We start from the raw sequence: 19,664 nt of genomic DNA, 5'->3' as shown, positions 1-19,664 counted from the left end.
CCAGAGAGGGGAGATACATAATTACGACTGATTTGCATTGTTGTACAGCAGAAAACAGTGCGACACTGTAAAGCAATTTTTCTCCAATTAAAAAAATTTTTTTAAATGTGGCTAAAGTTTCCCCCAGATAGACTGGGCCAGTGATGACATGTTACTTTAGCTTCTAGGAAGGAGCTCCCTTTATTCAGTTGGCTCCAGGCCACCCTGAGCCCAGTCCTCTCTCCACCCTCTCTTTGCTGGGTCTGTGCTTCCTTCTTAGCAGCCATAGAGCAGACACGTGCCGACCATCTCTCCTATAGCCCTCAGGGGGGATTCTGGGCCCAGACCCCCGCCTGTGGTTGTGTGTGGCTGGCTTCCTTCCTTCCTCTACCTCAGGCCAAGCAGCACCCTGGGAGAATCTCTTAGGGAAGAGGCCTGATCTATTCTTTCTGATTCTGTGAAATCAGGGCATTCAGGGCCTCCATGAGTTTGGATAGGAAAAAAATTTACATGTTTGTTTTCATAATCTCTGAGTTTAGTGTTTCCTTCCATTAAGAATGTGGCAGCAACCACTGTAGCGTCAACAGGACCCCCACCTTTGCCATTAAGAGAAATCTGACCTTTTGATTTCGCACTGTAGTTGCTATAGATATCTCATGATATCTTTATATATTTGTCACTCCTGAGAATGTTTTTCTGAGAAGGATCCATAAGCTTCACTAGGCTGTCAGAGGTTTTGCTAGATGCTGAAATGGTTAAGGAACACTCTTCTAGTGGGAGCGAAATGATGAAAAGATGGGAATAAAACAGCATGCCCTCCTCTGCCTCCTCTGGGTGGCTGCCCTGGAGCCTTGATTAAGCTGTCCTGGTCCTGACAATGTGTCTGTGGTTCTTTCTTGTTAAGAGTCCTCATTCCTGTCTCTGGCCAAGGCTGAGTGTACCCTCCTCTGTGGCCATTCAGTTTTTGAGGAGGTCCCCTCCAAAGCTAAGAGCCCGGAGGGAATTAACTGAGGTGTCTGGGGGTGGAGTTGTCCTCATGGTGGGGAGAAATCCAAAATGAAGCCTCTATCAGAATAAAGCGATGGACTGCCCTACATTGTCTGCAAATTGGGTACATTGATTTAGGAATAAATATCAGTATTCCTTTTATCGAGAGAAGAAGCATAGACGTTTACTTCCTTTTTTACACATTTCTGTATTTTTCAAAATTGTAATAAGGATGGATTACTTTTTAACTTTATTGCAATTTCTTACTTCATATGTAAATGGAATCTGCTAAGAGGTTCGAGCGATCATTACACAACTCTCAGAATGACTGAATGAAGTACACTGAGACAACGCTGAATGCTGATGCCGAGAACCTAGATTGCAGAGCTAATCATGCACGTGCCCTATAACCCAGCACCTGTGCTCCTGGGCATTTGTTGCAGAGAAGGGAAGACTTAGGCTCACCCAAAACCCTATACAGAAGAGTTTGCAGCAGCCTGGTTTGTAATTGTAATTGTTGGAAACTGGGCACAACTCAAGTGCCTGTCAGCAGGTGACCTACTCTAGGTTACACAAGCTGGAACTGTTGAGCAAAGCGGATACACACAACAGCCTGAGTGAATCTCCAGAGAAATGTGCTGAGTGACAAAAGCCAATCTCAAAAGATCACATACAATGATTCTGTTTATATGACATTCTTGAAATGACAAAGATGAATGAATGGTTGCTGTGGGATGAGGAGGAGATGGAAGGAAGGGGCTGTGGTTATAAAAGGTCAACAAGTGGAATCTTGTGATGATGCAGCTGCTCTGTATTTTAACTGTGGTGGCAGATGATGCATGAACCTACGTGTGTGATGAAATACGTCCACATACACAACACAGCCACAGAGGAGGGTACACTCAGCCCCGGCTGGAGACAGGAGCGAGGACTCAAAACAAGAGAGAACCACAGACACATTGTCAGGACTGGGACAGCTGTACCGAGGGGTCCAGGGCAGACTGGAATAAAATCATGGAGTGTATTAATGTCACTATCCTGGCTGTGATATTGAACTGTATAGTTTTGTAAGATGTCACCACTGAGGGAGGCTGGGTAAAGTGTATTTGGAACCCACGATTATCTCAAACAAATAATTTAATGAACATCAGGAAGTTCACGGTTCATATATTGCTGAAGCCTGGCTTGGAGAATTTGAGCATTACTTTACTAGCGTGTGAGATGAGTGCAATTGTGCGGTAGTTTGAGCATTCTTTGGCATTGCCTTTCTTTGGGATTGGAATGAAAACTGACCTTTTCCAGTCCTGTGGCCATTGTTGAGTTTTCCAAATTTGCTGGCATATTGCATGCAGCACATTCATAGCATCATCCTTCAGGATTTGAAATAGCTCCACTGAAATTCCATCATCTCCACTAGCTTTGTTTGTAGTGATGCTTTCTAAGGCCCACTTGACTTCACATTCCAGGATGTCTGGCTCTAGGTGAGTGATCACACCATCATAATTATCTGGGTCATGAAGATCTTTTTTTTACAGTTTTTCTGTGTATTCTTGCCACCTCTTCTTAATATCTTCTGCTTCTGTTGTTGTGGCAGATATCAGTTCTTCATTTCTTTCTGTGACTGAACAATATTTAATTCTATAGAGCTACTACATTTTGTTTGATGAGCATTCATCAGTTTGATGAGCATTTAGATTGTTTTCACTTTTTGGCTATTATGAATAATGTTGCTATAAATATGTGTGTATAAATTTTTGTGTGGGCATATTTTTACTTTTCTTGGGCATATACTTAAGAGTGCAGTTGCTGGGTCAAGTGGTAACTTATGTTTAACTTTTTAGGAACTGCCAGACCTTTTTTCAAAATGGCTGTACCATTTTACATCCCCACCAGCAGTATACAGGGTTCCAGCTCCTTTCTGTCTTTGACAACACTTGTTACCTGCCCTTTTGTTTTTAGCCACCCTGATGGGTATGAAATGGTATCTCATTGTGGTTTAGATTTGCATTTCCCTGCTGCTGCTGCTTAGTCACTTCAGTCGTGTCCGACTCTGTGTGATCCCATAGACGGCAGCTTACCAGGCTCCTCCGTCCCTGGGATTCTCCAGGCAAGAACACTGGAGTGGGTTGCCATTTCCTTCTCCAATGCATACAAGTGAAAAGTGAAGGGAAGTCACTCAGTCATGTCCGACTCTTAGCGACCCCATGGACTGCAGCCTACCAGGCCTCTCCATCCATGGGATTTTCCAGCAAGAGTACTGGAGTGGGGTGCTATTGCCTGCATTTCCCTGAAGACTAAGCATTTTTTCTTGTGCTTATTGCCCATTTGTATTTTTCTTTGGAGAAATGTCTATTCAGATCCTTTGCTCACTTTTTTTTTTTTTGGTTTTACTTTTATTATTTTTTTAATTTTATTTTGCTTTTAAACTTTACAAAATTGTATTAGTTTTGCCAAATATCAAAATGAATCCGCCACAGGTATACATGTGTTCCCCATCCTGAACCTTCCTCCGTCCTCCCTCTCCATACCATCCCTCTGGGTCGTCCCAGTGCACTAGCCCCAAGCATCCAGTATCGTGCATCGAACCTGGACTGGCAACTCGTTTCATACATGATATTTTACATGTTTCAATGCCATTCTCCCAAATCTTCCCACCCTCTCCCTCTCCCACAGAGTCCATAAGACTGTTCTATACATCAGTGTCTCTTTTGCTGTCTCATACACAGGGTTATTGTTACCATCTTTCTAAATTCCATATATATGCGTTAGTATACTGTATTGGTGTTTTTCTTTCTGCTCACTTTTTAGTTGTGTTGTCTCATTGTTGAGTTGTAAGAATTCTGTCCATTGTGGATATTAGGCCCTTATTAGATATATGATTTGCAAATATATGAAGTTTCTGTCAGAGTCCTTTTCAGTTTTTTGATCATGTTCCTTGTTACAAAATATCTGCAATTTAAAAATTTTATTTGTTTATTTGACATACAATATTATGTTAGTTTCAAGTATACTGCATAGTGAGCTTCCCAGGTAGCTCAGCGGTAAAGAATCCACCTGCCAATCCAGGAGATGTAGGAGACGCAGGTTTGATCCCTGGGTCAGGAAGATCTCCTGGAGTAGGAAATGAGAAAGTTTTTAACTTTGATGAGGTCCAGTTTATCTGTTTTTTGTTGTTGTTGTTCATGCTTTTGGTGTCATATTTAAGAATTCATTGCTAAATCAAAGGTCATGATTATTTTCCTGTTTCTTCAAAGAGTTTTAGCTCTTAAATTTTGTTCTTAGATCCATTTTGAGTTAATTTTATATATGATTTGTGGTAGGGATCCACCTTCATTCTTGGTATGTGGATATTCAGTTATCTCAGCACCATTTGTTGAGAGACTGTTTTTTTACCCCTAAATGTATGGGTTTATTTCTTGATATTCATTTGTGTGCCATTGATATATATATCTATACTTATGCTTGTACATCTCTTGATTACCGTTGCTTTTTAGTAAGTTTTGAAATTGCTCTTTTCCAATATTGTTTTGGATTCCATTGTGAATTTTAGAATCAGCTTGCCAAGTTCTACAAAGAAACCAGCTGTGACTGTGATAGGGATTGTGTGAGTCTGCACTTTGCTTGCATGGTATGTATGGCCATCTTCACAACAGTAAGTCTTCCAGTTTGTTAACATGGGATGCGGTTCCATTTATTTAGATGTTTGTTTTTATTTCAACAATCTTTTCAGAGATACATTCTGTACTTTATTAAGTTTATTCCTGAATGTTGTCTTTTTGATGCTGTTGTAAATGAAGTTGTTTGTTTTTTTAATATTGATTTTGTAGCTTACAACCTTGCCAAGTTTATTAGGTTTTAAATGAGTTGTTTTTAGTGAATTCCTTAGGATTGTCTCTATATAAGATCATTTAGAGATAGTTTTTCTACTTTCTTTCCAATTTGGTGGCCTTCTACGTCTTTTTCCTGCATAATAGCACTTGACTAGAACTTTTAGTGCAGTGTTAAATGTAAGAACAGACATCCCTGTCTGATTTGTTCCTGGTTTCTGGGATAGTGTTCAGTCTTTCATCATTATGTATAATGTTAACTTTGGGCTTTTTGTATATTGATCAGGTTGGAGAAGTTCCCTTCTTAATTTGTTGAATGATTTTATCATGAAAGGACGTTGTATTTTGTCAAACGTTTTTTCTGCATCAGTTGATATTTATTATGATATTATCGTGTGGTTTTTTTTTTATTCTATAGATATGACATATTCATTTTTGGATATTAAAACCAACTTTGCATTCCTGGGATAAACCCCACTTGGTCATGGCATATAAGTCTTCTTGTGTATTGCTGGGTTCAATTTGCTATTATTTTGTTGAGGCTTTTTGTGTTTGTACTCATAAGAGGTATGGATCTGTAGTACTGGCCTTGTCGAATGCATTGGGAAGTATTTTTTCAGCCTGTTTTTTTCTGGGGGTTGGGGGGGGATTTGAGAAGGATTGATGGCAATTCTTTATTTGATGGAATTCACTAGTGAAGCCATCTGGGTCTGGGCTTTTGTTTGTTGGTAATGTTTTGATACCCAGTTGAGTCTCTTTACTACTTATAGGTATAATTTTGCTATCTATTTCTTCTTGAGGCAGTTTTGTTATTTCATATCTTTTAAGGAATTTTTCCATTTTATCTAAGTTGTCTAATTTATTGGCATATAGTTTACAGTTTTCCTCTTCTTGAAGTATATCCTTTAGAAGTTATATTAGTGCGTATCTTTTGGTAAATTATCTTTGTATCTGTTTATCTGGATATATAGTATTTGTATTTTGTCATAGTTTTAAAAGGTAATTTTTTTCTGGGTTTAAAGAAAGGCTTGATTGTTTTTCTCTTAGCATTTAATCATTTTATGCAATATTATCTGACTGTGGATGTTGCTGCTAAGATGTTTTCTGTTTGTCTAACTGCCTTTTCTCAAAGGTGATTTTTTTCCTCTATAGTTGCTTTTAAAGTCTATTTATTTAATTTGACATTTTAATGCAGTGTGATTCAGTGTGGTGTACTTTTAATTTATTTTGCTTGGTTTGTGTTGTGCTTTCTCTATTTGTGGATATGTCTTTTATTAGTTCTGGGAAATTCTCAGCCATTTTCTCATCAGATATTCTCTCTTCTCCATTATCCTATTCTTTTCTTCTTAGACTCTATAATTAGATATATAGCAGACCTCATTTTATCATTTTCTTTAGTTCTGCCTTCCAGTTCAATGATTTTGTCTTCATCTCTGTCTAATCTGTTAATTTATTTGATCACTGAGTTTTCCATTTCAGTAGGTATACTTTTAATTTCTCAGAGTTCTGTTTGGTTGATTTTCACATCTGCTTGGTATTTTTCATAGTTCCTTGTTGCTTGCCCATTTTTAAACTCCATCTTTTATTTCTTTAATGAATAGATATTTTATATTCTGTATCTTAAAAGATACAATAAAACCTTGGAGGTTAAAAAAATAATAATCTCTTGTTATTTTGGCCAGCTCATCCATGCTGCTTGGGTTTTTAAAGTTGTATGATCATGAGCTCATGTTTGTTTGACCTTAATCTATGAGAATCCTGGGGACCTAAATAGGGAATGCTTTTCTCCAGAGAAAATATGGATCTTTGGCTTAAGGGGGAAGTCTCAGGTTTAGACGCTGTACTCTATGGCTTATTCCTAGAAACCATACCTACACTGACGTTGCCTATAGGGCAGCTCAGCCTTCTCTATTGCTCTTTGCTCAAACCTCTAGTTTCGATCCTCTTGGGACTGACAGTGAGAAGAGGGGATTGGGTTGGGGATTTCCCTTACCTCTGCAAGCCTAGCAGTGCATTAACAGTGTTAATAGGATACCATTGTTTTGTCGGAGGGACCTTGGAAGTTCTCCATACTCCCAAAAGTGTTGTTCTTGTTAGTATGGTCATATAACTAATTGTAATTTGTTTGAGTGTTATCTTTGTTACTATTAAAAATAATGTTTACATTTTGTTACTTTAAGCCTTGTGCACTTACTCATAATCTGCCAGTGAGATTTTTAGAAGTTAAAATGCTAGATTTATTTTTGTTAGATCCTGTCATATTGTCCTCCTGAAAAAGACTTTGCCAATTTATGTTCCTTCCTGTAACTGTCGAGGGCCCTGTTTTCCACATGCCCTATGTTTTTCCACATAAAAATAATTTATATTTTTAGTATTTACAATTTTAATTTTCTAAGCTTTTTATTCGTTAACCACTTGTATTGTGGAATACAGCAACATATAAAAGTGCACAGCAAAAGATGTACAGTTCAATTATTTGTCATAAAGAAAACTCTTGGAGAACTACCAGTTAGGTTTGAATATGAAATACTGGCAGCTAATTAGAATCCCTGTTGGTTTCCTGTAAGTTATTACTCTTGCATTTTTCCCTCAAGTTAACTATTGTATTGGCTTCCATACCTATATTTTAGTTTATGTGTTTGAACTTTATAATTACAGAATCAAGTATATCTCTTTTTTTTTAAAGTTCTGTATGACATGTATGAAATTTACTAATATTATTGCATGCATTTCCATATTTTCATTGTTTTATAGTGATGTATTTAAATGGATATGCTGCAGTTCACCCATTCTATGGTTGACAGATATTTGAGTTGCTCCCAGTTTGACTGTTACAAATAAAGGTTTTGCAAAACAGTCTTGTACAGATCTCTTAGTGAACATGCACATACATTTCTCTTGGGTATATTCCTAGGAGTGCAATTTCTGGGCCAGAGATGTGAGCATATTCAGCTTTAGCAGATACCGTGAAACAGTTTATATTCCCTACAACTGGCTAAGGTAGTTTGACAGGCTAGGGTAGTTCCTGTGGCCCCACACCCTCTCTGCCACTTGTTTGTGGGTCTTTTTAATTTTAGTCATTCTGGTGAGTGGGTTAATAGTGGTTTATTGGGCAATGAGATTAAGCACCTTTTCATATGTTTATTGGTCTATTTCCTTTTCCATGAGGCACCTACTTAAGTCTCTTCCCAGTTTTTTTTTTTTGGTAGGGTTGTCTTTTTCTTATTGGTTTGAAGGAATTCTTTATGTGTTCTGGAAAGAAGTCAAGAAGTCCACTGTCAGATATATGTGTTACAGATACCTTCTTCCACTAGCCATTTTACTCTCTTAATGAAGTTTGTCCCTTTCAGAAGGGAAGGTCATAAGTTTAAGATTAATTTACATCTTTTTCTTTCTTTAGTAGTCTTTCTCTGTGTTTTATCTACCTTAAGGTCCTACAGATATTTGAGAAACCTTATTGTTTTGCCTTTCGCATTTGGTAGATACTTTTTTTTTTTTTTTTTTTTTGGTAGATACTTTTGCAGTTGATTTTTGGTGTGGCATGAGGTAAGGTTTTATTTTCATATGGAATTGTCCTAAAGTCGTAGGAATTGTCCTGATCACTATAGAGTCATAATAAATCTTTGATACCCAATAGGGTAAATTCTTATATACTTTCTTCTAAAAGAATGTCTTTCCTTTAATTAATGCCTTGGCTCTTCTTGACCGTTTGCTTATCTATATAAATTTTAGAATCAACTTGTTCAAAAAAGAAACACTTCCCACAGATATAGAGAACAAATGAGTAGTTACCTGTGGGGAGAGAGATGAGGGACAGGCAAGGTAGGGGTGGGGATTAAGAGGTACAGACTACTATGTATAAAATAAATAAGCTACAAGGATATATTGTACAACACAGGTTATATAGCTGATAATAATAGCTATAAAAATAGCTATAAATGGGGTATAATTTTTTTTTAATTTAATTGGAGGATAATTACTTTACAGTATTTTGATGGTTTTTGCCATACATCAACATGAGTTGGCCATAGGCATACTATCTTCCCTAGTGACTGTGTCAATTTACATTCCCACCTACAGTTCAAGAGGGTTCCCTTTTCTCCACACCCTCTCCAACATTTATGCTTTGCAGACTTTTTGATGGCGGCCATTCTGACCAGTGTGAGATGATACCTCATTGTAGTTTTGATTTGCATTTCTCTAATAATGAGTGATGTTAAGCATCTTTTCATGTGTTTATTAGCCATTTGTATGTCTTTTTTGGAGAAATGTCTGTTTAGGTCTTCTGTCCACTTTTTCATTAAGTTGTTTCTTTTTCTGGTATTGAGCTGCATGAGCTGCTTGTATATTTGGAAGATTAATTATTTTTCAGTTGTTTGTGACTCACTATGTTGTATACCTGAAACTTACATCAGCTTACATTGTACATCAACTGTACCTCAAAAAAAAAAAAAAAAAAAGAGTCAACTTGTTCAGTTCTACACGGGAAAGCAACAACAGACCTGTTGGGATTTTGATTGATTTGGCACTAAAATGATGAAAAGAGTTGATACAAGATTGAGTCCCCAACATGGGCATTTTCTTTTTATTAGGTATTATTTAAAATCTGATAAAAACATTTTATAGTTTTTTTTAGAGAGATCATATATTTTACTAGATATATTTCTAGATATTTGATGGTTTTAGATATAGATTGTATCTTATTGTTTCACTTTAAGTGTTTATATGGATGTATAGAAATGCAATTGATTTTTCTACCTTGATGTGTTTTTTATCTGTCATACTTGTTGAAGCCACTAATTCTAACTATATATATAAAATATTGTTTGTGAATTTGATTTTTTTCCTCTTTCTGATATGTATACGTTTTACTTATTTGTTTTGCCTAACTAATTTCTGATAGTGGAAATTCTAGTTTTGTTCCCAATCTTAAAGAGAAAGCATTTACCATTAAATTGTTTACTGTAGGCTTTTTTGATGTTGTTTGGTTTATTATTTTTTTTTTTAATAATTTTATTTATTTATTTTAATTTTGGCTGTGCTGTGTCTTTGTTGCTGCACACATGGCTTTTTCTAGTTGCAGCGAGCAGGGGTTACTTTTTGTTGAAATGCATGGGTTTCTCACTGTGGTGGCTTCGCTTGTTGCTGAGCATGGGCTCCAGGGTGCATGGGCTTCAGTAGCTGCAGCACATGGGCTTAGTAGTTTTGGTTGTCAGGCCCTGGAGCACAGGCTCAATAGTTGTGGTGCACGGGCTTAACTGCCCTGCACCGTGTCAGATCTGCCTGCATCAGGGATCATACCTATGTCTCCTGCATTGGCATGAAGATTCTTTATCACTGCAACACCAGGGAAGCCCTGGTTTACTTTAAAATAAATAACCTTTATCAAATTGAGGAAGTTCCCTTCTATTCCTGATTTGTTAGGAGATTTTTTAGGAGTGGGTGTTGAGTTATTCAATGCCTTTTCTATTCCTATTGAGAAGACCATGTGACTTTTCTATTTTCTGTTAATGTGGTTACAGGTATACCTCAGAGATATTGTGGGTTTGGTTCCAGACCACTACAATAAAGCAAATATCTTAATAAAGTGAGTTATGTGAATTTTTTGGCTTTCTAGTGCATATTAAAGTTATGTTTACACTATATTATACTCTATTAAGTATACAATAGCGTTATGTCTAAAGAATGTAACTAATTAAAAGATACATTATTGCTAAAAAATGTTGACCATTACCTAAGCCTATAGCAGGTAATCTTTTTGTTGGTGGAGGGCCTTGCCTCTGTGTTCATGGCTAATGACTGATCAGGGTAGTGGTCGCTAGAGGTTGGGGTAGCTGTGGCAATTTCTTAAGATAACAATGAAATTTGATGCATTGGTTGATTCTTTCTTTCATGAATGATTTATCTGAAACATGAAATGCTCTTTGAGAGCACTTTACCACAGTAGAACTTCTTTCAAAACTTGGAGTCAGTCCTCTCAAACTCTGCCACTGCTTTACCAACTAAATTTATGTCATAGTCTAAATATTCTCTTGTTTCAGCAATCTTCACTGCATCTTTACTTGTAGATTCCATCTCAAGAAAACAATTTCTTTTTGCTCATCCATAAGAAACAAATTCTTATCCAGTAAAATTTTATCATAAAAATAAAATTTTTATGATGTGCAGTGCAGTCACATCTTGAGGCTTCATTTCTAATTCTAGATCTCTTGCTGTTTCTACTACATCGACAGTTACTTCTTCCACTGAAGTCTTGAACTCTCAAAGACATCCATGAGGGCTGGAATCAGCTTCTTCTAAACTGTTATTGTTGATCTTTTCACTTTGTCTCATTAATCATGAATGTTCTTAATGGTATCTAGAATGGGGAATCCTTTCCAGAAGGTTTTCAGTTGACTGCCCAGATCCATCACAAGAATTCACTGTCTGTAGCAGCTACAGCCTAACAAAATGTAACTGGTAAGACTTAAAAGCTGAGATCACTCCTTGATTCATGGGCTATGGAATGGATGTTGTATTCAGTTCAGTTCAGTCGCTTAGTCGTGTCTGACTTGTGACCCCACGAATCGCAGCACGCCAGGCCTCCCTGTCCATCACCAGCTCCCAGAGTTCACCCAAACTCTTGTGCATCGAGTTGGTGATGCCATCCAGCCCTCTCATCCTGTCGTCCCCTTCTCCTCCTGCCCTCAATCCCTCCCAGCATCAGGGTCTTTTCCAATGAGTCAACTCTTCGCATGAGGTGGCCAAAGTATTGGAGTTTCAGCTTCAGCATCAGTCCTTCCAATGAACACCCAGGGCTGATCTCCTTCAGAATGGACTGGTTGGATCTCCTTGCAGTCCAAGGGACTCGCAAGAGTCTTCTCCAACACCACAGTTCAAAAGCATCAATTCTTCGGCACTCAGCCTTCTTCACAGTCCAACTCTCACATCCATATATGACCACAGGAAAAACCATAACCTTGACTAGACTGACCTTTGTTGGCAAAGTAATAATATCTCTGCTTTTTAATATGCTATCTAGGTTGGTCATAACTTTCCTTCCAAGGAGTAAGCATCTTTTAATTTCATGGCTGCAATCACCATATGCAGTGATTTTGGAGCCCAAAAAAAGCCTCTTGATGAAAGTGAAAGAGGAGAGTGAAAAAGTTGGTTTAAAGCTCAACATTCAGAAAACTAAGATCATGGCATCTGGTCCCATCACTTCATGAGAAATAGATGGGGAAACAGTGGATGTTTTGTTAGCTGGCATGAAAACATTGTAATCTCATTGTACATCTCCCATCAGAGCTCTTGGATGTCAATGAGCAGTAATATTTTGAAAGGAATCTTTTTTTTCTAAGCAGTAGTCCCCAACAGCAGGCTTAAAATATTTAGTAAACTACGTTGTAAACAGATGTGCTGTCATCCAGGCTTTGTTGTTCCATTTATAGAGCAAAGGCAGAGTAGATGGAGCATAATTCTCAAGGGCCCTAGGAATTTTGGAATGGTAAATGAACACTGCTGCTGCTGCTGCTAAGTCGCTTCAGTCGTGTCCGACTCTTAGCAACCCCATGGACGGCAGCCCACCAGGCTCCTCCATCCATGGGATTTTCCAGGCAAGAGTACTGGAGTGGGGTGCCATTGCCTTCTCCAAACACCAGCTTCAATTTAAAGTCACCAGTGGCATTAGCACCTAACAAGAGTCAGCCTGCCCTCTGAAGCCACACGTGGACTTCTTTCTAGCTATTAAAGTCCTAGATGGTATTTTCTTCTGATACATCTGTTTCATCCACAATGAAAATCTGTTGTTTAGTGTAGCTTAACTTTCATGGATTATCTTAGCTATATCTTTTGGATAACTAGCTGCAGCTTCTACATCAGCCCTTATTGACTCATCTTTCACTTTTATGTTATGGAGATGGCTTCTTTCCTTAAATCTCATGAACTAATCTCTGGTAGCTTCAAATTTTTCTTGCAGCTTCCTTACCTCTCTCATCCTTAATAGAACTGAAGAGAGTTATGACCTTGCTCTGGCTTAGACTTTGGTTTAAGGAAATGTTGTAATTGGTTTGGGCTTCCCAGGTGGCACTAGTGGTAAAGATCCTGCCTCCCAATGCAGGAGACATAAGAGATGCAGGTTCGACCTCTGGGTTGGGAAGATCCCCTAGAGAAGGAAATGGCAACCTGCTTCAGTATTCTTGTCTGGAGAACTCCATGGACAGAGGAGCCTAGCAGGGTACAGTCATGGCAGGGTTCTCAAAGAGTTGGACATGACTGAGCGACTAATGCTTTCATGCTCTGTGATTGGTTTGATCTTCTATCTAGACCACTAAAACTTTATATCAGCAATAAGTTGTTTTGTTAGCATTTGTGTGTTCTCTGGTGCGATACTTCTAATTTCCTTCAAGAACATTTCCTGTGCTTTCATAACTTGGCTGTTTGTTGCAAGAGGCCTAGCTTTTGGTCTATCACAGCTTTCAACATGCCTTCCTTACTAAGCTTGATTATTTCCAGTCTTTGATTTAAAAGTAAGAGACCTGTGACTCTTCGAGGCCATTTGTAGGGCTATTAATTGGCCTGATTTGGCCTAAGGGAATGGGGAGCCTGAGGAAGAAAGAGAAATGGGGGGATGGCCAGTCGGTATTCGCAGTCAGAACACACATTTGTTGATTGTCATTTTATGTCGTTCCAGTTCCTGGTGCCCCAAAACAATTATAATAACAACATCAAAGGTCACTGATTACAGATCATTATAACAAATATAATATAATGAAATTTTAAATAGTGTGAGAATTACCAAAGTGTAACAGAACATGAAGTGAAGAAATGCTATTGGCAAAATGGTGCCAATGGACTTGTTTGATGCAGGGTTGCCACAAACCAATTTGTGAAAAAACACATCCGTGCCCTGCGTCCTGCCCCTCCGGCTTGCTCACTGGCTCCCAGCTCCTCCTGGCTCTTTCCCTGCTCCCTCTGGCTACAGCTCTGGTGCGGTGCCAGCGGCAGAGATCAAGCACTGAGCCTTTGAAGTGGTAGCACTGACTCCCAAGATCCTGGGCTACCAGAGAACTAACCCTGGGGAGTATCACAAAGGAAACCACTTGAATACAAGACCCAGCATCACCCACCACCAGTAGCACCCTGTGCAGGATGCCTCATCTAAACAACAAACAAAATACAAACCCAGTCATTATCAGACAGGATTGCCACCTCACTCAGCCTTCATCAGAGGAAAAACAAACAAATAAACAAACAAAAACTCAGCACAAATCTCACCCTATACAAAGCTTACAACAAACCACTGGACCAACCTTAGAAGGGCAGAAACCAAAAGGAAGAAAGAATTCAACCTTGAAGCCTGAGAAAAGGAGACCTCAAACACAGTAAGTTAAAAAAAATAATGAAAAGGCAGAGAAATACTACACAAATGAAGAAACAAACTAGAAACACAGAAGAGGAATAAATGAAGAGGAAATAGACAAACTACCTGAAAAAGAATTCAGAATAATGATAGTAAAGATGATCGAAAACCTTGAAAACAAAATGGAGAAAATGCAAGAATCAATTAACAAAGACCTAGAAGAATTAAAGAATAAACATACAAACAACACAAGTACTGAAATTAAAAGTACTCTGAGTGAGTGAGTGAAGTCGCTCAGTCGTGTCTGACTCTTTTCGACCCCATGGACTATAGCCTACCAGGCTCCTCTGTCCATGGGATTTTCCAGGCAATAGTACTGGAGTGGATTGCCATTTCCTTCTCCAGTGGATCTTCCCAACCCAGAGATCGAGCCCAGGTCTCCCACATTGTAGACAGACACTTTACCGTCTGAGCCACCAGGGAAGTAATCAACAGCAGAATATCTGAAGCAGAAGAATGAATCAGTGAGCTGGAGGATAAAATGGTGGAAATAACTTCTGAAGAGCAGAATAAAGTAAAAAAGAATGAAAAGAAGTGAGGATAGTCTCAGAGACCTCTGGGACAATATCAAATGCACCAACATTCAAATTATAGGGGTCCCAGAAGAAGAAAAGAAAAAGAAAGGCTATGAGAAAATTTTTGAAGAGATTATAGTTGAAAATTTCCCCAACACGGAAAAGGAAATAGTCAATCAAGTCCAAGAGGCCCAAAGAGTCCCATTCTGGATAAACCGAAGGAGAAACATGTCAAGACACATACTAATCAAACTAATAAAGACTAAACACAAAGAAAGAATATTAAAAGCAGCAAGGGACAAGCGACAAGTAACATACAAGGGAAACCCCATAGTCTCCAGTTCTCTGAAGTTCTCAATTTTATTTCTTTGAGCCGAGCAGCATGTGTGTGTGTGGTACCTCTGATACCTGGAGTCCATGATACCTGATACCTCTTTCTACCATTGTGGGTTTTGGGAGGGTTCATTTGTGTTTGTTTTTTTTTTTTTGCTGTTTTTCTCTCATGGCATCATCTTTTGTGCCTGGGTAGTTTTGCCTGTGTGTCAGAAACTGTATTTGTATAATTAGTTTAGAGATAATCTGAGGCCTAGGATGTTATCTTCTTCTAGAGAGAATTTTAGGTTTGCTTCTGTCAGGGACCTGGGAAGCATTAGCAGGCTGGGGCCATCTTAATCCAGCTTTGGTGACTGTTCTCTTTGAAGCAGAGTTGCAGTTCCTGGTAAGGCCTGTTGACTTCTGGCTCACCCTGTCTAAAGCTGCAACATTTGGATACTAACCCAGAGCAGGGATTCATCATGGTTCCTGTCCCATGGCCCTGAAGGTTAAAGTGTCTCTTGGCTGGCCTCCCAGAATTGTCATTCATTCCCTAGGCAGAAAAGGTCTTTGTCCTCGCCCTGGTTAAGCAGTTCTCGCTGGTCTTGTGACCTTTGACTTCAAGCAGGTGTTTTTGATATTTTGTTTAGCTTTTTCTACTTCAGCAGTTGAGTTGGCCCTGATTATACTCCAGCATTGCTTGAAGTGAAAGTCTAGACCTTTCACATATATATATATATATATATATATATATATATATAACACACTTTTGTGATGAAAGCAAAAATTTTCAGTTATAATTTGCATTTCCTTGATTAGTAGTATATTTGAACATCTTATATATGTATTGGCAATTTTTTATCTTGTCAATTTCTTTGGTCCATATCTTTTTTGATTAGTTTTCTTTTTACATATTGACCTAGCATTTTATATATTTTAAAAAAATTTTATTGAAGTATTGTTGATTTATATAGTGTTAATTTCTGCTATACAGCAAAGTGATTCAGTTATAAATGTATATAGGTTCTTTTTCATATTTTTTCCATTATGGCTTATTAAGGATATTGAATATAGTTCTCTGTGATATACATTGTTGTTTATCCATTCTTTAATAATAGTTTGAATCTGCTAATCCCAAACTGTCAGTCCATCCTTCCCCTAACCCCCACTCCTTTAGCAACAGCAAGTCTCTTCAGTATGTCTGTGAATCTGTTTGTTTTATAGATAAATTTGTGTCATATTTTAGACTCCATGTGTTAAGTAATAAACCATATGGTATTTGTCTCCTTCTGATCTACTTGACTTAGTATGATAATCTCTAGTTGGATCCATGTTGCTGCAAATGGAATTATTTCATTCATTCTTTTTTATGACTGAGTAGTATTCCACTGTATATATGTACCACATCTTTATCCATTCATCTGTCAATGGACTTTCAGGTTGTTTCCATGTCTTAGGTATTGTGAATAGTAGCACTTTATATATATATTTTTAAATGTATCTTGGCTGTGTAGGGTCTTATTTGCAGCACAGATGTCTTCATCGTGGTTCATGGGCTCTCTACTTGTGATACGCAGGTTCCAGAGGGCACAGGCTCAGTACCTGACCCTCAGCATGTGGGCTCTTAGTTCCCCGACCAGGGATCAAACCTCCTGCATTGGACAGTGGATTCTTAACCACTGAACCACTAGGGAGATCTTGTATATATTCTTGATGTTGATTATTATATGCTGCAGATATTTTCTCCTATTCTTCAACAAGTTTTTATATTTGGATTATAACTGTATCAAATAAAAGCTTTTTATTTTTAGGTATTCAGATGTCTTTGTCTTTCATGGTTTTTATGTTTTAAGTCTTTCAGATTAGGATGTAATATTTTATATTTTGTTTTTAATATTTATCTCTGTAATTCTTTTAGATTGGATTTTTGTGTGTGTATATATTGTAAAATACTTGATTTCTTAGCTAAATGAGTATTAGGAGAAGAGCTTCTTTTTCCTCCTACTGTAAAGATTTTTGCAGGCCACACTTGGGGCCACACTTGTGTAACCCACACTTGGGGTTCTCCCCTCTTTCCCACACATTCCTGCCCTGTGGAATGAAGCTTGAATGTTGTCTCAGGGCAGTCCTCTTGATGTGTTTCATTGAAGGAAATGACTGAAAGGGAGACAAGAAGTTATGATCTGCCATCACACAGATGTTGAGGCTAGTGATAATGTGTAGGGCCCACTTTATTGTAACTAGTTTATTTCTGTAAAAGTGAGAGCTGTTCAGTCTAAAAAATTCAAATGAGACTCCCCTGGTGGCACAGTGGATAAGAATCCTCCTGCCAATGCAGACAGCATGGGTTCGATCCTTGGTCCAGGAAGATTCCACCTGCCATGGAGCAGCTAAACCCAAGATCTAGTGCCCGAGACTTCCAACTACTGAGCCTACGTGCCAGTTTCTAAAGCCTGCATGCTCTAGGACTCACAAGCCACAACTAATGAGCCCCTGTGCTGCAACTACTGAAGTCTGCACTGCAACTAGAGAGTAGCCTCCACTGTTTGCAACTAGAGAAAGCCCACGTGCAGCAACAAAGGCCCAGGGTGATACTCACTGCTGTCAGTGTGGCTTTTGCTTCTTCTTACAAGGTGGACTGATTGCTTGCTGAAGTCCTAGGTCTCTGGAATCAGGGTCCATACATTGCCTACAGTGAGAGGTCAGAGGGCAGGACTGGCCTCTAAGGAGCCCTTTGGGCCTGGGTCTTCCTAACCCACCCCTGATCTGGGACAAGTTCCCAGACCTCTCCAGTTGGGAAAGGTATGTGTGGTGGTGCCATGGAACTGACTTCTCCTTCCCTGCAGGTTCAGCAGTACCGGGTTGCCATGACTGCGAAGGACTGCTCCATCATGATTGCACTCTCTCCTTGTCTGCAGGATGCAAGGTGAGGTACCTTCTGCTATGTCACATGTCCTTGGTCTAGTAAGATTCTGTGGCTTGGCAAGAGAGTTGGTGTCCTTATAGTTAGAGAGGCCCTTGAAGGATCACGTCTATAAACAAAGGCCAATTTCCAAGGCCTACTTAATACAATGGGGATTATTAACTCTTGCTCTTTAGAAGATTGTAACAAGTCAAAAAGATATTTTTGAGAATAATTTTAAAAGCTTGTTCTATTAAATTCAAGATTACTACTGTTTTCTAAGAAAATATCTCAAGGACTTTAGAAGCAGTTTAGATGTTGTGGTGCAAATACTTTTCTGTCCAAGAAAACCCCAAGTTTCCGTTATGGCTCAGAGGCCCAAGAAGCTGTAGGTTACTCTAGGCCTTATTTTCCTTCCTTTTTCCAGGTCCTGATGTGCCAACCTTTATAGTCATTTCAAAGCCTTTAAAACAACATTCCATTGTTCTGTTTTCTCTTTGCAGCATCTCTCCCAGGGCATCATTATCCAATCCTATCTCTGCCTAGGAATTCAGGATGAACCTGATAATCTTCTCTCGTTGATAGCATTAATCTTCAGGGTGCCAAACCCCACACACGGTTTTGTGGAATGTTCCATAATCTGATGGGTGTTCCTGGGTCAAGGTGACCTTGTAACTGGCTGCCAGCCACTCGGTTTTTTGATGCTTTTGAACTAAACATTCCTAAGAGTCCTGCTTCTTGGCAGGCATAGGATTGTCCACTTTCTGATAGGAAACACGGAGGGACATTTATCGGGCATAACTGAAATATTTTTAAAAAGAGTTGTTTAGTTGAAATCTCTCATTATCCCCTAAGAAAATGCTCCCAGTGCTTAGCAGCAGGAATCCATTTGGATTAAGCTAGTGTTGTTAGATGAGAGAAAAGCACACAAATGTTACTATCTATCGCCCTTCCTGAAGGAAGGATATAGTCAGGATACAGAAATGTGATGGGGTGGGGGCCAGAAGTCCTGACACCCTTGACCACAGCTGGTCAACAGAAATTGACGTGTTTGGAGAGGAGTGAGGATATGTGTCCAGAAACTTCTGAACCATGTGGGCACCTGTGTCATCCACAGGGTAGAGAAGCATTTTAGGTATCAGAAGACTCAGATCTGGGCTCACTGGGAGCTTGAGGCTGACCAGTAGGCTCCTCAGGAGTGGCCTGCGCCATGCTCTCACCAGACTCTGTGTGATGGATTCCTTTCTTGATCCATGTCATCTTGTCGGGTGTTGGTTCTGATGTGATGTGTGGTTTCCTATAAAATATGCAGCCTTGGTGAGGGCCAGAGATGTTCACTGTCCTAGCCCAGGTGCATGAAGCTTGGGTTTTAGGCCCTGAGAGTGAGACTCAGAAGCAAGACCTTAATTTGTATATATGTTCTCTGCTGTTCAGGAGGGAGTAGCTAAGACCCCAGCAACTGAGCCAGGGATTCATTTTTCCTATAAAACAGTATTTCTGAGCAGGAATTGAATGAGAGTCTAGGCCTTAATTAGGTTATTAGATAGGAATGTTTTTATCTGCCTTCCCTCTCCCAGGCAGGACCTTTAGAAATTGGTATTTTGTTTATTTGTTTTTAATAATGTCTAAATCTAGAATAGTATGCATGGAGAAACCAGAACTCCTTAATACTTCTCTCTTGGGCTAAACCAAGCTTGTATAATGTATTTAACCAATCATTTGGATGCGTACTGAGAGCACTT

General features: G+C 38.9%; 1 protein-coding gene across 3 annotated transcripts in view; it reads left to right on the top strand.

The window, feature by feature from the left end:
- IPPK (inositol-pentakisphosphate 2-kinase) overlaps positions 1–19,664 on the top strand; it is a 56,723-nt gene that overhangs the window by 33,508 nt on the left and 3,551 nt on the right. For 2 of the 3 annotated variants that reach the window (XM_025282062.2, XM_025282061.2), the window contains 2 exons: positions 4,517–4,594; positions 17,867–17,946. In XM_025282062.2, coding sequence (XP_025137847.1) covers positions 4,517–4,594; positions 17,867–17,946 — 158 coding nt within the window. The remainder of the gene's footprint in view (positions 1–4,516; positions 4,595–17,866; positions 17,947–19,664) is intronic. The other variant, XM_006063096.3, reaches the window with a different exon arrangement.

Source organism: Bubalus bubalis, chromosome 3 (assembly GCF_019923935.1).
Source record: "Bubalus bubalis isolate 160015118507 breed Murrah chromosome 3, NDDB_SH_1, whole genome shotgun sequence".
Classification (NCBI taxonomy): domain Eukaryota; kingdom Metazoa; phylum Chordata; class Mammalia; order Artiodactyla; family Bovidae; genus Bubalus; species Bubalus bubalis.
Note: the sequence above shows the minus strand (reverse complement) of the source record. Positions and strands in the feature narration are given on the sequence as shown.